At 36.1% G+C, this 22,526-nt stretch overlaps 1 protein-coding gene across 2 annotated transcripts in view; it reads right to left on the bottom strand.

Moving 5' to 3' along the window:
- RADX (RPA1 related single stranded DNA binding protein, X-linked) overlaps positions 1–22,526 on the bottom strand; it is a 73,748-nt gene that overhangs the window by 13,891 nt on the left and 37,331 nt on the right. The window contains exons 11-12 of one of the 2 annotated variants that reach the window (XM_061137120.1): positions 13,100–13,173; positions 3,698–3,991 (exon numbers count right to left, since the gene is read on the bottom strand). In XM_061137120.1, coding sequence (XP_060993103.1) covers positions 3,698–3,991; positions 13,100–13,173 — 368 coding nt within the window. The remainder of the gene's footprint in view (positions 1–3,697; positions 3,992–13,099; positions 13,174–22,526) is intronic. The other variant, XM_061137121.1, reaches the window with a different exon arrangement.

The following is a 22,526-nucleotide window of genomic DNA, read 5'->3' as shown; positions in this document are numbered from 1 at the left end:
TACAAAATTTTTTGACAAAAAATCTTGATTAAAAAGTCAAGAAAACACTATCTTAACACTCTCCTTAAATTACACCTACTGTTACTGGAGTTTGTATCTCTTGATATCCAAGAGATAAACAGATGGCTTTCAGAGGTTTACTAAAGGTTGGCTGAGTAATTATTTTCCTTATTGTCTAAGTCAAATGCAAATTGAAGAGAGAACACTTAAGCTTTAATTGACTCATAGCATTTCATGGGCAACTATTAATAAATTAGTGTTTGCAGAATCAATGATGTACTAATGCCATCTCTGAGTCCAATCAAGCTTTTGAGAAGTATCTTCTTATATTTTAAGTGAGAAATAATTCTTAAAATTGACCAACAGATTAAAAAGCTTATACTTGAGCTAAACACATTGAAAATTTCATCTTACTTCATTCAAATATCTTCTCTTTGAAGTGTGTTATTATGTAATAAGCAATGGGCTGAGATTTTAGCACATACTATCTACTTATTTGAGTCAAGTGAGATGGCATAACGAGAATTATTAACACAAGAATTGGTACTTTTGGGATAGGTTTCTGATATTGCCACAGTACCCAATTGGTTGTTGGGAGCCATTTGAATTGTGGGAAGAAGATTAATAATTCCGTGCAGTATTTTCAATAATGATTCACCCTAGACCAGTCAGAGCTAACGACCAAGTAATGGGATTATGGTCTGAATAAACTTGCTGGCTCCCAGAATAAGATACTTCAAAATTACTAGGTGCTCCAGAGATCAGTAAGATAAAGCTGAAGGATAATAAACTACTAAAAGGTAGTATCAGTGTAGGTTGGACAGTCTTCATGTCAGAACTTTAAAAATCATTCAGACCTATCTGCCTTCATTGGTTTAGCCAGTTATATCTGAAAACAGGGATCTAGAATAGGGGTCAGCAAACTATGAGCTGGGAGGAGGGATCAAATGTAGCCTCTACCTGGTTTCGAAGAATCCATGGCCTAGGACACTTTTCATTTTAAACGGTTGGAAAAAAAAAAAACATTTCATGATACATGAAAATTACATGCAATTCAAATTTAACTGTCTATAAATAAAGTTTTAGTTAAACATAGTCAGGCACATTCATTTACACATTATCTATGACTGCTTTCACACTAAAACAGCAGAGCAATGAAGTATACCTCACACCTTACAGATCAGCCATCATTAAAAAGTAAAAATGGAGCTACCATATGACTGCTGGCTATATATATTTAAAAAACCCACTAATTTGAAAAGATACATGCAGCCCAATGTTCACAGCAGCATTACTGATAACTGCCAAGATATGGATGCAACATAAGGGACCATAAACAGGTGAATGGATAAAGGAGATGTGGTATACATGCACAATAGAATACTACTCAGCCATGAAAAAGAATAAAAATTTGCCATTTGCAGCAACATGGATGGACTTGCAGGGAGCTTATATTAAGTGAAATAAGTCAGACAGAGATAGACAAATACTACATGATATTGCTTATATGTGAATCCAAAAAAATAAAGCAAACTAGTGAGTGTAACAAAAAAGAGGCAGACTCACAGATATAGAGAACAAATTAGTTGTTATAGGAAGAGGGAAGAGAGAGGGGGGAGGGACATTATAAGGGTAAGGGATTAAGACATGATTTCTAATCATGGCCTGACTTTTACCTATCTAGTGGGTAAGACTAGAAGACATCCAGGCTTCTTTTATCTTTAAAATTAAGTACCTCATCAGGAACAATCCCTTTTCTCCCTTCCTGCAAGAAAACTCACAGGAAATTACTACTGAATGCCGGTAACCAGGGACGGGGGAGCCTGGTGGGCTGCCGTCTATGGGGTCGCACAGAGTCGGACACGACTGAAGCGACTTAGCAGCAGCAGCAGCAGCAGCAGTAATACTTACTTTTTCTGTTTTATTTTAAATGTTCTGTTTTATTTAATCCACGTGTAGCTTATTTTTCAATGTTTTTATCCCTGTAAATCCACTTACGTCCTTGAAAAATGATAGGATAGAAAACAGTCCAATTCTAACATGAATTACAGCTGGTTAGGTATAACAACAAATTAGCCTCCTTTACATCTGAATCTTGCTTTTAGGTGATACATAAGATAGCTGAAATGTTTACAGGATCAGTAACATGTTGAAAAGAAGAAAAATATTCAATTTCTATGACTCCAAATGAACTCATGATTTTCATGGTTAATTCTTGTTATGTATGGGAAATCTCTGCCGTAATTTTTGTTTCCTGGATATAAAACTAAGATTGATAAACTACCCAAAGAGACCAAGCAATGCAGTCTAGTAAAAAGAAGCATTTGAAACTTAGATCTGAGACTGTCTGTTAGTGGGAATTCATACTTTTCATAAATTATATACATATACACAATCACATGGATGTAATATTTATATGTGAGGAGGTAGGGAAGAAGAGTGGGAGAGAGTAAAGGGGAAAAAGGAATCTTGATAGAGGTCAAGGTAATTCATTCCACTACTAGAGATATAAAAATCCATGAAATGCATTTTCTTTCAGGCATTAAATTAATTTGCTAATGGCATTTCATCATTCTTTCACTTAAGGTAATGAGATCTTCCTTTCAAGTACAAATAAAAAATTTCCCTTGATCTAGAGAGTATCTTACTCTGGCTAAGATTTTATTTTATAATTAATTTTTGTGTACATTTTTCATTCACGAGAAACAAAATTTAAAAATGAAGTTTAAAAATGTGTTGACTTTAAATTTTTATAAGTTCCATAGCTACATGTCAGTTTAGAACAACCTGAGAAAATAAGTTTATTGTCACTTATCAGACAATATAGTTTTGGGACTTCTTGGGTGGTCCAGTGGTTAAGACTTCGAGCTTCCACTGTAGGGGGCTCGGTTTCAATCCCTGGTAGGGAACGAAGATCCTGCATGCTGTGCGGCATGGCCAAAAAAGGAGAAAAGACAAGACAGTTTTTTTCAGTAGCTTCTTTCTTTTCAACCTAAGTTACTTGAGAATTTTATTTTCTTCACAGGCTAAACAGACAGAAGTTCATAGGATCTTCTCTTTATTATCCCTTTCTCTTTAACTGACATTTTACCCTTCAATGGTTCAGATGCACTGAGAAAGAAAGGCAGAGAATATGAGCAAGAAAGTGGTGTCTAAAGGAGAAGAAAATCGGTTTTAGAGAGAGTCATTCAGGGGATAGAAAAGTTCCCTTGGTTCCTACTCTTCTCTCCCCAAATACTTTCCAAGGATTTGCCAATATTTAAAAGCCCACAATTAAAGCTTCATGTATTTCAGGATGTGTTCCCATTCCTTTGGTTTGAGCCAAACAGGAGCTCTCTTTGGGTTTAACATTTTTTTTTGGGTGGGTGGAGGTGGAGTGTTTAGTTTTTTTTTTTAAGCAAAATGGTACCATCTGTATTGAGATTATGTCAAGTAAATAACATTCACAAGGGCTTTCCTGGTGGCTCAAATGGTAAAGAATCCACCTGCAATGTGGGAGACCTGGGTTGGATCCCTGGGTTGGGAAGATCCCCTGGAGAAAGGCATGGTAACTCACTCCAGTATTCTTGCCTGGAGAATCTCCATGGACAGAGGACCCTGGCAGGCTACAGTCCATGGGCTCACAAAGAGTCGGACATGACTGAGCAACAAAGCACAAGGAGACAGTAACATTCAAAGAAAAGAACAGGTGACTTACCTAAGATAGTTAATTCAAAATGTCCAAGGCTTCGGGCGCTCTTAAAATTATCAAGTTTTGGGACCCTTCCTTCTGGTGGTATGTATTTTGCAGGCTGAGAATTAAACTGCCGACTAAGAAAATGTCTGTGCTCGAAACTAAATTTTCGTGGAATACTTTCAGGATAAACCTGGCTGTAATGCAGGTGATCTATCAAGCCGAACTTCTTCTCTCTCCACAGCTGACTTTCCCATTTATCACTTATAGTTTTTCTGGCTTTTGCTACGAAGGCACCACTGGAGTTTTCTCGACCTGCTAAAGAAACAATGAGATAAACACAAGTGACCTATAAACTAATGAAATCAGGTAATTCAGTACAAAGAAGCAGATTAATAATAGCTTAATTAACTGTAAAAATCAAACAGCCACCTAGAAAACATAAACTGAATGTCCAAAAGATAAATCTTATTAAAGTGAGGAATGAACTAAAATTCACCTTCAAAATAAACTTTTACTCCAAAGTATTAAAAATAGTTTTCTCTGTTGCTGGAATTAATGAGACTTTTAATTAACTTCTTTATACTTTTTCTATCTTTCCTAAATGCTCTTAAACAAACAAACATTCCTTTTATTTTCAGTGATAAATTTAAGTTAAGTCAAATTCATGAGAATAGGAACATTTAGAGATTGAACCACTCCTCACTACTGGTGGAAGGTAAGCTTAAAATAAATTTTGTACAAAATATAGTCTATTTCTTGGATATAACATTCTTTCAAAAGGACCATTTATATGATATTCCTTTCAGATATAAATAACATATGAAAAACAAAGAGGGAATTAAATTGAAAGACCACTTCAACTCTTGATTGTTCTGTCATCAAGTCCATTTATCATTTATGTACAACTTAATTAACATATTTAGTTTCTAAGGCAGAATATAATTTATCTCTTACACACTGTGATATTCATTCACTCATTCATTCATTCATTCAGCAACACCTATTATGTACCAGATACTGCACTAAGGAATTTGGTAAAATAACATTTTAATTGAATAATATACACTGGAAACTGTAGACATAGAGTAGAATCAGTAAAAAAAGCCAGATTTTAGCACTTTTCACTTTGTCAGTTCTGCTAGCTCAGACAACCTGAAGCAAGTTGTTTTTTCGAAACTCCATTCCTAAGTTTAGTAAGGTTGCTGAATTGCTTCCTTGTATGCTGCCCGTGCCTTGGCGTTCATTATTTTCCTAATATAAAAGACCTTGCTGAGACAGAAGGGCGTTTCAACAGCAAGGTTTCAGTGTGGTTAATATATCACTTCTGCTGTTGGACTTTATTCCATATCCCCAGACTACTTTCTTGGTTTCTTAACCCTAGACACAGACTGAACATTTATTACGAGGTAAAATATTAGACTGACTTTTGAGAGAAGATGAAGAAGTTGAACTTCTTTTTTTTTTTTTTGAAGTTGAACTTCTTACCAGGAATTTCAAATACTGTAACATTACAAAAGAATTTCTTTTTAATTCTCAAAATTTAGTTGATGAACACACTTAACTTCCTATAATACACTTGATAACAAAAAGGATAGAACACATAATCACATGTGAAAAGGAAAGGACTCAATAAAAGCCATGATCGGGCCTGGTGCACTGGGAAGACCCAGAGGAATCGGGTGGAGAGGGAGGTGGGAGGGGGTATCGGGATGGGGAATACATGTAAATCCATGGCTGATTCATGTCAATGTATGACAAAAACCACTACAATATTGTAAAGTAATTAGCCTCCAACTAATAAAAATAAATGAAAAAAAAAAAAAAAGCCAAGAGGAAAACTCTAATAGGACTAAACTGAAGATTGGGATTTAATCCTTTTTATCTTCTAGAAATGAATTCCTCTTATCTAAACTAATAAAAGTATATAATCAGATCAGCAATAAGTAGATATTACAACCCAATATAGTGAGAATTCCTGACTGATTTGTTCTAAAATATATTATGCAATAAAATAAAATAAAATATATTATGCAAAGAAAAGTTATAAGCCATTCCAATTTTGAAACTTTAATTAAATAATTACATCTACTCCATAGGAAAAAAAATCCTCTGATTCACACTGATAGGAATAAGTCTGATAGTCTGATATATTTTCTGTGCTTGTTTTCTTATTTGAGTGTTAAGAACTGGCAAGGTTTAATGCTCACATGAAAAAGTTCTTCTGAAAAATATCATGCATTGTTTTTTAATTTAGTAACTTGGGACTGTAACTATCCCAATTATATGTTTCAAAATTAATACAAATGGGTATGAAATCAGTACAGGAGATATTGGCAGTCACTGGTTGTGAATAGTAAGATTTCAAGGGCAATAATTAGGAAAGAGACAAAATGTATCTAGAGTTCAGGTTTTTCTAAAAATGGAAAATCATATACTATAATTATTTAATTTTTAGCTTGAATATTACTAATATTACCATACAAAACACATTATGCTTTAGGCCCAATACATAACTAAGATGGGCTTCCCTGGTGGCTCAGTGGTAAAGAATCCACCTGCAAAGCAGGAGACCCAGGTTCAATCCCTGGGTTGGGAAGATCCCCTGGAAGGCACGGCAACCCACTCCAGTATTCTTGCCTGGAGAATCCCATGGACAGAGGAGCCTGGCGGGCTACAGTCCATAGGGTCACCAAGAGTCAGACACAACTGAAGTGACTAAGCACACACATATGTACATAACTAAAATACAGCTTAAAATACCTAGCAAAATTATACATACATATATATATAATTATTTATCAGAATTATAGTAATCATTCTTATTTTAGTGAATCATTTTACCCTTATTCCTGGTGAGAATGGATATATATTTTAATGAGGAAATATTTCAGAAGACCACATTTAGGTTGTGAGTTGAAAAAGGACATCGTATAAATGTGTATGTGTGGTGATTTTGTTTCTTCACTGAATCTACACTAGCATTTCATTGTGTGGATAAGAGTGACAGGTAGGGGTGTATGAAGGCATAGGGGAGTGGGAAGAGCTATTTCCTTCGCCTCTTTCCAGCTTGCCTTCAATGACCACATGCTGGTGCATGATCTACAAGACTGGAAAAAAACAGAGTATTCCAGTCAGTGATCAGGTCTGTGCTTGTAGCAAACATATAATAGACTTTGTAAAGGACTGTGTAAGTCAGAAGCTACTTATAATGTCTTATGATCTCAGTAGTACTATCACTGTTTATTGCTAGCTTTTCAGTATATGTCTCATTTACTTAAGTTACCAGATACAAAGGATAAGATGTTAAACTCTGTAATCTTCAAAATACCTAACACAATCAAATTGCATATACAAATTAGCTATATATTCACAAAATGAGTACTTCTGAATTTACACACATAATAATTTCCAAAACTAGCATGAAACATATCTGGGAATACATTAGTAACCATGTTAACACATATAGATCCAATTCATTCATTAAACTTGAAGTATAATAACACAAAGGGGACTATGTAAAACTAGAAAGCTTCTGCATGGCAAAGGAAACCATCAACACAATAGAAGGGCAACCTACCGACTGGGAGAAAATGACTGCAAATCATATATAATATGGGATTACTATCCAAATATATAAAGAATTTGTTTACCTCAGTAAACAAAAACAAGCAATATGATTAAAAAGGGGGCAGAGGATCTGAATAGACATTTTCCCAAAGGCATACAGTTGGCATACAGGTACATAAAAAGATGTTTAATATTATTACTAGGAAAATGCAAATCAAACCTACAAGATATCATCTCACACCTATTAATAAGGACATTAGAAAAAATACAAGAATAAACAAGTGTTGGTGAGGATATGGAAAAAAGTCAACCCTTATGCACTGTGGGAATGTAAATTGGTACAGCCACTATGAATAACAGTATGGAGGTTCCTCAAAAAAATAAAAATAGAACAACAATATGATCCAGCAATTCCACTACTGGGTATTTATCCAAAGAAATAAAAAGCACTAACTCAAAGATATATATACCCCCATGTCCACTGTAGCATTATTTACAATAGCCAAGACCTGAAAACAACCTAAGTGCCCATCAATGAATGAATGGGTAAAGAAAATGTGGTATATATACAAAGGAATATTATTCAGTTGTAAAGGGAAATCTTAACTTGGATGAATCTTGAGGACACTATGCTAAGTTAAATAAGTGAGACAAAGACAAATATTATATGATCTTACTTATATGTGGAATAAAAAAAAAGACCACTCAAAAAAACAAGCTCACAGATACAGAAAACTGACTGATGGTTGCCAGAAACAAGGGTTTGGGAGGGGTGGGTGAAGTGGATCAAAAGTTATAAAATAAAATAAATAAGTCATGGAGATGTAATGTACAGCTTGGTGACTATAGTTAATACCATACTGCATATCTTAAACTTACTAAGAGTAGATCTTTTTAATCACAAGAAAAAAAAATTTTTATAACTATGTATGGTAATGAATGTTAACTAGACTTATTGTGGTAATCATTTTGCTATACGTACAAATACCAAATCATTATACTGTACACCTGAAATTAATATAATGTTATATGCTAATTACACTTCAATTTAAAAAAGAAAAAATGAAAAGAGTTTTGTAAATTAGGAAGAACCATTATCAACTTCATGTATCAGACACTTCTTGAGAAACTATCTCGTTAACAGAAATGCCATACTGGGGGTTTGGGACACTACACTAACTGAATAAGATTTGATCTTTTGCTCGCACTCTAGTTACATTTCAGTATTTTTTAATTGTTTTTTGAACAATTCTGACCATTTAAATTTAATTATCAGTTTCTTTAAGGTTTGCTTGCTCTGAATAGCTAAAAGTTATCAATATATTTTAAATATTGATAATAATCAAGAAAAAATAAAGAGAAATGAGATATAAAGGCAATTATCTATAAGCCTGGGCAAAATAATTCATTATGAAAATCATATAGATTCAAAAAAAGTAAAAAATTAAACCAATCATTCATATGGTAACACATCCAAGGGTTTAAACTCACATAATCTGTTAAGAATTAACTGATTATTTTTAGTTTCCAGATTTTTTCCTATAGAGGGATGCTATACAAATGTGACAACTTTGAGAAACATTTACAGTTTAAAAAAGTACTTTCGAACATCTGTTTAAAAGTCTTAGGCTCGAACATCTGTTTAAAAGTCTTAGGCCAATTTTATGAAGTAAATAAAGGGATGCTATCATCCCATTTGAGTGCATGCCAGTCGCTCAGTCACATCCAACTCTTTGCAACCCCATGGACTGTAGCCAATCAGGCTCCTCTGTCCATGGAATTTCCCAGGCAAGAATAATGGAGTGGGTTGCCATTTCCTCCTCCAGGGGATCTTCTTGACCCAGGGATTGAATCCGCATCTCCTGCACTGGCAGCTGCTTCTTTACCACTGAGCCATCTGGGAAGCTTGCTGTCAATTTCAGAGATGAGTAGGTTGACATATAGAGAGTGATTGAGTTGCCTCTGTTCACACAAGTTAAAAAACAACCAACCAACCAACCCCGAGGTATAGTATTACGGTACATGAACAAAAATGAAAATACAACATAAAAACTTATAGGATTCAGTGAAAGTAGTGATCAGAGGGAAATTTACAACATAAACACTGATATTAAAAAAGAAAGATCTCATTCAATAATGTAACATTAAACTTAAAGGAACTAAAAGTGACAGAAGTCATTATGCTTAAAGTAAATATAAATGAAAGAGAATAAAAAACATAATAGAATCTAAGAAACCAAAAGCTTGTCCTATGTAAAGACCAACAAAATTTATAATCTTCACCTCTACTGACCCAAGGAGTGAAGACATAAATAACTAAATTCAGAAATAAAATGTGATTCATTACAGAGATAAAAAGGATTAAAACAGAATACTATGAACAATCACACACCATAAATTAGAAAACTGAGATGAAACAAATTCATAAAAACAAAAGAAATTACCAAAACTCATTCAAAAGAAAAAAAAAATCTCCAGACCTATAGCAAGTAAAGAGATTCAAAAGAAAATTTAAAAGGCTATTCCATTTAAAATAGCAACTAAAAGAAGAAAATACCTAGGAATAAAATTTAAGCAAGGAGGTGAAAGACTTCTATACTGAAAACTACAAAACATTGTTGAAATAAAGAATACCTAAAAATGAACGGAAAGAAATCCCATGTTCATGGACTAGAAGAGTTAATATTATTAAGACGTCAATACTATCCAAAACTACCTGCAGACTCAATGCAATCCATATCAAAATCCCAAAAGCTTATTTTGCAGAAATGGTCAAATGGATCCTTAAATTCATATGGAATCAGAAGAGTCCTCAATGTTAAAGCAATCTTGAACAACAGGAACAAAGTTAGAGGGCTCATACACCCCAATTTCAAAAGCTGATACAAAGTTACAGTAATCAAAATACTGTATACTGGCATAGGGACATACATATAGACCAATGAAAAAGAATTTGATATTTAACAATGGTTTTCTAATTCAAGTCAGTGGGTACTAAGTCAATGCAATTTTTCCTACTCATTGTCCAGGGAATACAGGAAGCTCCTTGATATTTTCCCATGTTGATGGCAATAATTAATCTGACCCTTAATAACCTTTCAAGTTTATATTGGTTTTACTTCAAATGCAAGAGGCCTGTGCTCTGGATTCTGCTTTCCAAGTGGTTATTACACCTCAGTCTATGATCATTTAGGCCTCTAGTTCTTAAATATCCATGAGCAATTTTAGTTTTAGTTCCTACTTGCCACTGAACTTAATCTTTTTTGTTTCTGCCACTTAGGAATTTTTAATTCTTGCTTTCAGCTTGGTTATGTATTTATACTATAATGATTTCCCCCTTATTTTCTATCTTTTATTTGAGGGGGGGAGTACAATCCAAATCCCTTTGTGGGTTCTTAATCTGTCAGACTGACTAGAAGTCAATTCTCAAATAAGAATAACTCATAAAACAAGAAGGATCTAAAGTATTGAAATGTCTACAGAGATGCCCCCTTATAAGATCTGCTTTAAACAAACTCACTCTAAGGATACCCTGCCATAACTAAATTTGTGTCATGATATCACTTCAGAAATGAACCCCAAAACTGGAACTACAACTATCTTTAACTACGGTTATTGTAAAAAAAAAAAAAAATTAAACTTCCTACCTGATTCTTCTGTTAATTAAAAATAGTACATCTGAAGGAATGTACTACCAAAGAACCAATTTATTAAGTGTTGTTCAGTTCAGTCACGTCCGACTCTTTGTGACCCCATGAACTGCAGCACGCCAGGCCTCCCTGTCCATCACCAACTCCCAGAGTCCACCCAAACCCATGTCCATTTTGTTGGTGATGCCATCCAACCATCTCATCCTCTGTCGTCCCCTTCTCCTGCCCTCAATCTTTCCCAGCATCAGGGTCTTTTCAAATGAGCCAGCTGTCTGCATCAGGTGGCCAAAGTATTGGAGTTTCAGCTTCAACATCAGGCCCTCCAAAGAACACCCAGGACTGATCTCCTTTAGGATGGACTGGTTGGATCTTCTTGCAGTCAAAGGGACTCTCAAGAGTCTTCTCCAACATCACAGTTCAAAAGCATCAATTCTTCAGCACTCAGCTTTTTTTATAGTCCAACTCTCACATCCATACTTGACCACTGGAAAAACCATAGCCTTGACTAGACAGACCTTTGTTGATCAAGTAATGTCTCTGCTTCTTAATATGCTGTCTAGGTTGGTCATAACTTTCCTTCCAAGGAGTAAGCATCTTTTAATTTCATGGCTGCAATCACCATCTGCAGTGATTTTGGAGTCAAGAAAAATAAAGTCAGCCACTGTTTCCCCATCTATTTGCAATGAAGTGATGGGACTGGATGCCATGATCTTAGTTTTCTGAATGCTGAGCTTTAAGCCAACTTTTTCACTCTCCTCTTTCACTTTCATCAAGAAGCTCTTTAGTTCCTCTTCACTTTCTGCCATAAGGGTGGTGTCATCTGCATATCTGAGGTTATTGATATTTCTCCCAGTAATCTTGATTCCAGCTTGTGCTTCCTCCAGCCCAACGTTTCTCATGATGTACTCTGCATATAAGTTAAATAAGCAGGGTGACAATATACAGCCTTGACGTACTCCTTTTCCTATTTGGAACCAGTCTGTTGTTCCATGTCCAGTTCTAACTGTTGCTTCCTGACCTGTATAGAGGTTTCTCAAGGTCAGGTGGTCTGGTATTCCCATCTCTTTCAGAATTTTCCACAATTTATTGTGATCCACACAGTCAAAGGCTTTGGCATAGTCAATAAAGCAGATATAGATGGTTTTCTGGAACTCTCTTGCTTTTTTGATGATCCATCAGATGTTGGCAATTTGATCTCTGCTTCCTCTGCCTTTTTTAAAAGCAGCTTGAACATCTGGAAGTTCACGGTTCACATATTGCTGAAGCCTGGCTTGGAGAATTTTGAGTATTACCTTACTAGTGTGTGAGATGAGTGCAATTGTGCGGTAGTTTGAGCATTCTTTGGCATTGCCTTTCTTTGGGAGTGGAATGAAAACTGACCTTTTTCAGTCCTGTGGCCACTGCTAAGTTCTCCAAATTTGCTGACATATTGAGTGCAGCACTTTCACAGCATCATCTTTTAAGATTTGAAACAGCTCAACTGGAATTCCATCACCTTCACTAGCTTTGTTCGTAGTGATGCTTCCTAAGGCCCACTTGACTTCACATTCCAGGATGTCCAGCTCTAGGTGAGTGTGAGTGATCATACAATCGTGATTATCTGGGTCATTAACACCTTTTTTGTAGAGTTCTTCTGTGTATTCTTGCCACCTCTTCTTAATATCTTCTGCTTCTGTTAGGTCCATACCATTTCTGTCCTTTATTAAGCCCATCTTCGCATGAAATGTTCCCTTAGTATCTCCGATTTTCTTGACGAGATCTCTAGTATTTCCCATTCTATTGTTTTCCTCCATTTCTTTGCATTGATCACTTAGGAAGGCTTTCTTATCTCTCCTTGCTATTCTTTGGAACTCTGCATTCAAATGGGTATATCTTTCCTTTTCACTTCTCTTCTTTTCACAGCTATTTGTAAGGCCTCCTCAGACAGCCATTTTGCTTTTTTGCATTTCTTTTTCTTGGGGAATTAAGTGATGTACTGGTCCAAAATTCAGAACAATTTGGCACTAGTACTTTTGACAAGGATTTAAGGTAATAAAAATAAAAATAGAAACAAAAATAACTAGCTACATATCTATTTAAAGTACTTATATTAGCTAGTGGCAGGCACAACCCCAAAATGCAGAACCAAATCAAACAGCAATATGTATATAATAATAGTGTTCCACAAAGTCTCCATAAAATCATCATCATCATCAAAGCAACATACAGTGGGAGGAGCTTGGCATGCTTGGTGTACTTCCTTTTGTTTGTGAAGAAGTTTCTGGCTGAGGTACAGGAATTCTACAAAAGATTAAAAAAGATAACAAACAGTTATAAAAACAGACTTGAATGGGAAAACTCGTTCCATTTGGAATTTATTCTAATCCAATATGATTAAAAAATTTATAGGTTTAGTTTCTTGAAAATAATGCATTAGAAATGTAAGGGAAACACATTCAAATTATGAACATATATCCATACTAACATAATTCAAATACTGAAACAGAGTTATATGTTTTTTAAGGAGTATTACACAAAAGAAACTATTCAACTTTTATTAAATTAGTTGACACTAAAGATGGATATACATATATTTCATTCTCTACAATATAAATTATTCAATGGCCTCCTTTCATGCTTGCTTTGTTCAAATATTCTGGAAAACAATCTGGCCTAACTCTCTAACCTCATTTCAGAGTTTTCTATAAGCCTCATGATGCTTCAAAACGTCACATTTTTCTTTCAGCCAGAAAAACCTTATTCCCCCTTTCCTTTGCCTGGTTAACTCTTATTCAGCCTTCAAAATTTAGCTCGTAGCATTATTTTCTATAAGAAGCCATCCTTGCTCTCTACTCAAGGTTCACTAATCCTTATATATGCTCTCATAGCACTAAGAATAAATGTTATCATACCACTCACCACATTGTATTAAAATTACTGCCTTTTCAGTTTATCTCCTCTACCAGATTCTATTAGCTCTACAAAAACATAGACTTTATCTATTTTTGTATCTCCACAGAATAGCCACTCAATAATTGTTCATTGAAAGAAAAATAAGTGAAAGGAAGCATCTTATTTTGAAGCTGACGAGAGAAACTTGCACTTATAACAAATACCTCCTTCTTAAAAACTTTCAGTGTATTTTTATGATGAGTATTTTATGCTGTTGTAGTTCCAAAACTAAAAGCATAAAGCAAAACAGAAGTGTCATGTTGTAGAATACCACATAATACTGCTCAACTTACTTCAGCAATAGAAATGTCTGTTACAATAGTAGTATTCTTTATTTATGAATGAGTTCTTAGTGAATGCAAAGAACAAGCTTTCATGAAGGAAGACTGCATTAATTTCATTTAAAGAACTCCAGGAAATAAAAACACGTTTTATAGTTGTAATTAAAACTTTTTTCCGAGTATTGAAAAATGGTTTATTTCTAAAAATTAATAAACTGGTAACATCAACTCTGAGAGATATTTAAATAAATAAAAATAGTTAAATTACATGTATTTTGAGATCATTAAACAGTATGTATATTCTTTTAAATAGGGTCTTCCCAGGTGGCACAGTGGTAAAGAATCTGCCTGCCAATGCAGGAGATGCGGGTTTGATCCCTGGGTCGAGAAGATACCCTGGAGTAGGAAACGGCAACCCACTCTAGTATTCTTGCTTGGAAAATTCCATGGACAGAGGAGCTTGGCAGGCTACAGTCCATGGAGTTGCAAAAAGTCAGACATGACTGAACAACTGAGCACACACAGCAGCATATACTTTAAAATACATGGTGTTATAAAGTGACTTTTTTCATCTGAAACAAATTAGAACTAGTTTTCCAAATTCTGACAGCGTCATTATATTGTATAGAATTTTTTTAAGTGGCTTAGGAAATTTTTACTGAAACATACAATCATTCATTTGTATGCCTTAAGTGCCTTAAAGGTGAGGGCCTAAATGACAGAAGTAGAGGTATCAATGTCTATGGGTATCAACTGAGGAAACTGAAAAAAAAAAGAGATGAAAAATTAAAGCATAAGAAATATAAAAGGATGCCTGAGGAAAGAAAGGGAACAGACAGTTAAGATAATATTAAATATGGTGGATAGTAGCTGAATATTATAAAAATTATGTCAGAGGCAATAAGCTGTACTCTTCATCAATTTATTGACCTTAGATAAAAGTCATATAGATTGTATAGCATGCCATGCCCTCATCGATATAACAGTATTATAATTAATATTGTAGTCTTCCCTATGGTCTTCTCCAGTGGCTCAGTAATAAAGAATCGCCTGCCAATGCAGGAGACATGGGTTCAACCCCTGGGTCAGGAAGATTCCCTGGAGGAGGAAATGGCAATCCACTGCAGTATCCTTGCCTGGAAAATCTCATGGACAGAGGAGGGTGGCAAAGAGTTGGACACGACTGAGCATGCATGTACAACAAAAGTCATTCCAACTGTGCCTTCTCCTTTCTTAGGAGACACTGATAATGATTTTTAAGGATTCATATAACCCTGATATGGTGTACTTTCTTGCTTTATGAAGTAAATACCACCAAGAGAATACAAATAAGTTTTAACATCCCATTTATTATATTTTATTTCTCAGTGCTAAATTTTGAATGAGTTGATATACTTTGACTACATTTTACTATCTAGTAGAGAGCACCATGGGTCACTATCTCCCTTTCAGATTAAAATGTTCATTGATACAACCTCTTAAATGGTAATATTTATTACTACCATAAATTGTACCAATGGAAACAGACCAATGGGTAATACAGACACTGGAGTCAGCAAGCCAGGATTTAAAATACAACAACGTGCCAGAAGAGTGGCATGCCCAGATTCCACAAGGAGAGCACACAGAAGCTCCATGTTTCTTCTCAGACCTTTCTTTATGTGTCTCTTCATTTGGCTCTTCCTGATCTGTAACCTTTACAATAAAACTGTGATTTTAAGTATAGTATTTTTCATTCTAGTGAGCTACTGACTCTGAGGGGGTCATGGGAATTCCTGAATTTGTAGCCAGTTGATTGGAAATGAGGGGGACCTGGGGACCAGCTGAACTGTGGCCATTAACATCTGAGGTAAGGTCAATCTTGAGGAGGACTAAGCCCTTACGAATCTGATGTTAAGTCTGATTATTAGCATTAGAACTTAATCACAGTATGGCTAGTTGGGTTGGAAACCCCACAAGAGCTCAATGAACCTAACTGATAGGTTTAATAGCACAGAAGACATAGTAAAAGAGTAAATGGAGTTACAGGTCCAAACTGAAACACAGAATCAAAAATAAATATGTATATGAGTAAAAAAATGCAGTATAAGAAACTTGTTGGTCACAGTCAGAAATGCTAATATATATGAAGTAAGAATCATGGAAAAAAGGAAATAATGAGGAAGAAAATATATTTGAAGAAATATGGCAGATGGTTTTCCAAAACTGATGAAAGATATCAATAAACAGACTCAAGAAGCTTTGTAACCTCAAAGCAGTATAAAACAAAGAGAACCACTCCTTAGCACATCAAATGCAAACAGTTGAAAATCAAAATGAAAATCTTAAAAGCACTCACAGTAAAAAGATACAGTATCTTTGAATGAACAATCAGAAGACATTAGTTTGATTCTTAATCGAAACAATGAAAGCAATAAAACAGTAGTTTCAGACTTTAAAAAAATAAACCTGCAACCAACTGAAAATATCCTTTTAAAAGTAAAAGTGAAATAAAGATGTTTTTATACAAATAGAGAATATATCACCAGCAAGCTGTATTTAAATAAATGCTGAGAGGAATTCTTCAGTCAGAAGGAAAATGATTCCAAAGAGAAGCATGGAAATATAAGTAGGAATGAAGAGAATTAAACAAAAAATGTGGTTGGATTGGAAGAATCAATATTGTGAAAATGAGTATACTACCCAAAGCAATCTATAGATTCAGTGCAATCGCTATCAAGCTACCAACGTTATTTTTCACAGAACTAGAACAAATAATTTCACAATTTGTATGGAAATACAAAAAACCTTGAATAGCCAAAGCAATCTTGAGAAATAAGAATGGAATTGGAGGAATCAACCTGCCTGACTTCAGGCTCTACTACAAAGCCACAGTCATCAAGACAGTATGGTACTGGCACAAAGACAGAAATATAGATCAATGGAACAAAATTGAAAGCCCAGAGATAAATCCGTAGGTGTACCTACAGACACCTTATCTTCGACAAAGGAAGCAAGAATATACAATGGAAAAAAGAAAACCTCTTTAACAAGTGGTGCTGGGAAAATTGGTCAACCACATGTAAAAGAATGAAACTAGAACACTTTCTAACACCATACACAAAAATAAACTGAAAATGGATTAAAGATCTAAATGTAAGACCAGAAACTATAAAACTCCTAGAGGAGAACATAGGCAAAACACTCTCTGACATAAATCACAGTAGGATCCTCTATGACCCACCTCCCAGAATACTGGAAATAAAAGCAAAAATAAACAAATGGGGCCTAATTAAACTTAAAAGCTTTTGCACAACAAAGGAAACTATAAGCAAGGTGAAAAGACAGCCTTCAGAATGGGAGAAAATAATAGCAAATGAAGAAACAAAGGATTAATCTCAAAAATATACAAGCAACTCTTGCAGCTCAATTCCAGAAAAATAAATGACCCAATCAAAAAATGGGCCAAAGATCTAAACAGATATTTCTCCAAAGAAGACATAAAGATGGCTAACAAACACATGAAAAGACGCCCAACATCACTCATTATCAGAGAAATGCAAATCAAACGTCAATGAGGTACCATTACACGCCAGTCAGAATGGCTGCTATCTAAAAGTCTACAAGCAATAAATGCTGGAGAGGGTGTGGAGAAAAGGGAACCCTCTTATACTGCTGGTGAGAATGCAAACTAGTACAGCCACTATGGAGAACAGTGTGGATTTCTTAAAAAACTGGAAATAGAACTGCCATATGACCCAGCAATCCCACTTCTGGGCATACACACTGAGGAAACCAGATCTGAAAGAGACATGTGCACCCCAGTGTTCATCGCAGCACTGTTTATAATAGCCAGGACATGGAAGCAACCTAGATGCCCATCAGCAGATGAATGGATAAGGAAGCTGTGGTACATATACACCATGGAATATTACTCAGCCATTAAAAAAATTCATTTGAATCAGTTCTAATGAGATGGCTGAAACTGGAGCCCATTATACAGAGTGAAGTAAGCCAGAAAGATAAACACCAATACAGTATATTAACACAAATATATGGAATTTAAAAAGATGGTAACGATAATCCTACATGCAAAACAGAAAAAGAGACACAGATGTACAGAACAGACTTTTGGACTCTGTGGGAGAAGGCCAGGGTGGGATGTTCTGTGAGAACAGAATGAAACAAGTATACTATCAAGGGTGAAACAGATCACCAGCCCAGGTTGGGTGCATGAGGCAAGTGCTCAGGGCTGGTGCACTGGGAAGACCCAGAGGGATGGGATGGAGAGGGAGGCGGGAGGGGAGATGGGGATGGGGAACACATGTAAATCCATGGCTGATTCATGTCAATGTATGGCAAAAACCACTACAATACTGTAAAGTAATTAGCCTCCAACTAGTAAAAATAAATGAAAAAAATAATGCTAACCATGTAAGAAAAACAATATTAAAAATGTCTCTTAGAATTTAAAATATATGTAGAATTAAAATATAAAGCAAAAATAATGAAAATGGAGATAAATGGAATAATCCTAAAGATCTAGCATTATCAGGAAATGGTAAAATAATCTGCATTTATTTATTTACTTATTTTATTCATCTTTTGCTGTGCTGGGTCTTCATTGCTGTGGGGGCTTTTCTCTAGTGGCGGCAAGTGGGGACTACTCTCTAGTTGTGGAGCGTGGGCTTCTCATTGTGGTGGCTTCTCTAGTTACAGAGCACAGGGTCTAGGGCACATGGGCTTCAGTAGTTGTGGCTCGTGGGCTCTAGAGCACAGGCTTAATTGTTGTGGTACAGGCTTAGTTGCTCCATGGCATGTGGGATCTTCCCGGACCAGGGATCAAACCCGTGTCTCCTGCACTGTCAGATTTTTTTTTACCCCTAAGCCACTAGGGAAGCTCTAAATAATTTATATTTATCTACAATAAGTCAAGTGTTCAGGTTGTAATTTATAGAGTAACTACTAAAGAACATGTATCAATTTAAAAGAGGGGAATTTGAATAATGAAAACTATTTGATTAAACACATAGTATAAAAATTGATATAAGCCCAAAATACAGATCTCCATCAACTTTTGATGGGGTTAAGTCCTGATAAATCCAGTGTAAGTTGAAAATATAGTAACTTGAAAATGAATGTAATACACTTAACCTATCTAACATCATAGCTTAGCCTAACCCACCTTAAACATGCTCAGAACACTTACAATACCCTACAGTTTGGCAAAATCACCTAACACAAAACCAAATTTATAATAAAGTATATCTCATGTGATTTATTGAATACCACGCTAAAAGTGAAAATCAGAATGGCTTTCTGGGTACAGAATGATTATAGTGTATCAGTTGTTTATCCTTTTGACTGCATAATTGATTGGGAGGTGTGGCTCACTGCCACTGCCTTGCATCACAAGAGAGTATAGTACTGCATACCACTAGCCCAATAAAAGATCAAAATTCAGAATTTAAAGTATGTTTTCCACTGAATTTCTATTGCTTTCACACCATCATAAAGTTTAAAAATAGTAAACTGAAACATAAATTGGGGACTGTATCATTAGTTTCATTAAAATTGAACAGAGTGATATCAGCATCAAGGCAAAGGAAGACGCTCTCTTTGTCTCTCTCCTATCTACAGCCAGTAAAACATCCACAACTCAACAAAAGTGCTTCTGTCCAACATACCAGAGCATTGGAGATTTCAACATAGCTGTATATCTAAAGGTGGGTGGACTAGAACTTACAGAGTATGTGGAATTTGGGGAACAGTGGAGTTGGTGCCTGTAATCCTGGTCCCCCAAGTCATGGCAGCTGAACTTGCAGTCAGAGAACTCGGTGGCAACAAGGTAAGCAGGGGATACAACTCTGGCCTCCTGGCTACAGCAGTGCACAGATTAACTGGATGGCAGTGGTAGTAGGGTCTGGGACCCTGCCTGTCTAGCTGTGGAGGCACCCATGATTCTGACCCCTCCTCTCACTTACTGCCGCAGAGTCCTCAAATCTGACAACACTGAACATGGCCGAGGTTCCTGTGTCACCTGGGTTACCCCCCAAACTGCAGTGGGAAAGTCTGCAACTCAGGAAATCCTAGACATGGCAGAACTGCCCAGCATCCTGGTGCCCCAGGCGGTGACACCAGCCACACCACCAGCAGCATAGCACCAACGACCCTGGAAGCGTAAGCAGTAACAACAAAGGCACTGGGAGATACCTCTGATGGAGGTGGTTAAGAGTGGAAAGTGTTGACTGTCAAATAAACCAGAGGCAGTGCAGGTAAGAGAAACCAAAAACTTGTGCTATAGCACCACCTGCTGGAAGATAAAAGAAAGGCCTAATCTGTTGAATTATTAGAGACAAAAAGTTTTACCTAGAAATTAAAGGGGCTTCCCTAGTCACTCAGTGGTAAAGAATCTGCGTGCAATGCAGGGTATACAGGTTTGTATCTTCCCTGGGTCAGGAAGATTCCCTGGAGAAGGAAACGGCAACATATTCCAGTATTCTTGCCTGGGAAATCCCATGGACAGAGGAACCTGGCGGGCTACAGTCCAAAGGGTCTCAAAAGAGCCGGACACAACTTAGCGACTAAAACAACAACAAACAAGAAGAAAGGTAAAGTTTGCCACTTGAAATGGCCAGCAGAGTAACACCTCATTAAGCACCATGCAAAACCACAGTAACATTGCACCAGAAAAAGAAAATGACTATTCTCCAGAAACCAAACTTAAAAAATCACAGAATATTGTGATCTAACTGATAAGAGAATTCAAAATAGCTATCATAAAATTCAATGAGCTACAAGATAAATCAGGATACCAATGAGTTCAGGTATAAAATTAATAAACACAAGGAATACTTTACCAAAGACACTGAAAGTAAAATGAACCAATCAGAAATCCTGGAGCTGAAGAACTTAATAAATGAGTTGAAGAATGCATTACCAAACACTGGAAATAGAGCAGACCATATGGAAGAGAGAATTAGCAAGCTTGAAGATAGAAATAGAGAGATGATACAAGGAGAAGAGAAAAGAGAATTGAAATATTTTTTAAAATGAGTAAATGTAAAGAAAGCTAGCTGACTCTTTTAAGAAAGGCAGTATTAGGGCAATGGGTATCCCAAAAGGAAAAGAGAGGGAGATAGGAGCAAGGAGAAGAAAGAAATAATAGGTGAGAATTTCCCAAGTCTGGGGAAGGAACTGTATATACAAGTCCATGAAGCTAGGAGAACAACTGTTGCCTCAATGCACAAAGATCTTCTGCAAGATGCATTGTACCAAAGTTGTCTTCATAAGTCAGTGACACAGAAAGAATTTCAAAGGCAGGGGGAAAAGGATGGTAACCTACAAAGGAACTTAGGCTATCAACAGATTTCTTAGCAGAAACTCTACAGGTCAGGAGGGAGTGGAATGACATTCTCAAAATACTGAAAGATTAAAAACTGTCACCCAAGAATACTCTATCCAGCAAAGTTATCATTCAGATATGAATGGGAAATAGTTTCTCAGACAAACAAAAGCTGTGCCTTACAAAAAATGTTGAGAAGAGTTCTTCTACCAGAAACAATAAGGCAAAAAAGTACATGAAAGTTTGAGTAAGGTAATAGACAGAATCATGAAACTGTAACTACATCAAAATAGGCTTTTAACATTTTATTATAGCATAAAGGTTAAAGAGGAAAACATAACCATATCTACTTCAATTTGGTAACAAATTCACAACATAAAGAAAGATAATTTGAGAAACAAAAACATGAACAGGAATGGGGAAAAGGACATAAGCTATACAGGCAAATGAAGATAAGATGCTATCAGCAGAAAAAGGACTATTTCATCTGTGAGATGTTGTATACAAAAGATAAATCTAAAGCAGAAATTTTTCTAGTGGCTCAGTGGCAAAGAATTTGTCTGCCAAGGAGACGTGAGTTTGATCCCTGGGTTGAGAAGATACCCTGGAGAAGGAAATAGCAACCCACTCCAGTATTCTTGTATGGGAAATCCCATGGACAGAGGAGCCTGGTGGGCTACAGTTGGTGGGGATGCCAAGAGTCAGACATGACTTAGCAACTTAACAACAAGCAGAAACACCAAAGAAAAGAAAAAAAAAGCAGGAGGGCTTCCCTGGTGGTCTGGTGGTTAAGCAGGAGGGCTTCCCTGGTGGTCTGGTGGTTAAGAATCTGTCCTGCAATGCAGTGGACACTGGTTCAATCCCTGGGGCAGGAGGATCTCACATGCCATGGAGCAACTGAGCTTATGCCCAACAACTACTGAGGCTGCACTCAAGAGCCTGTGAGCCAAAGCTACTGAGCCCATACGCTGCAACTACTGAAGCCAGCACACCTATCGTCTGTGCCTTGCAACATGAGAGACCGCCAAAATGAGAGCCCACACATCACAACAAAGAGTGGCCACCACTAGCCGAGCTAGGGAAAGCCCAAGTTCAGC

This window comes from Dama dama, chromosome X, assembly GCF_033118175.1.
Source record: "Dama dama isolate Ldn47 chromosome X, ASM3311817v1, whole genome shotgun sequence".
Lineage (NCBI taxonomy): Eukaryota > Metazoa > Chordata > Mammalia > Artiodactyla > Cervidae > Dama > Dama dama.
The sequence above is the reverse complement of the archived record's forward strand: the minus strand, read 5'-3'. Positions and strand labels throughout refer to the sequence as shown.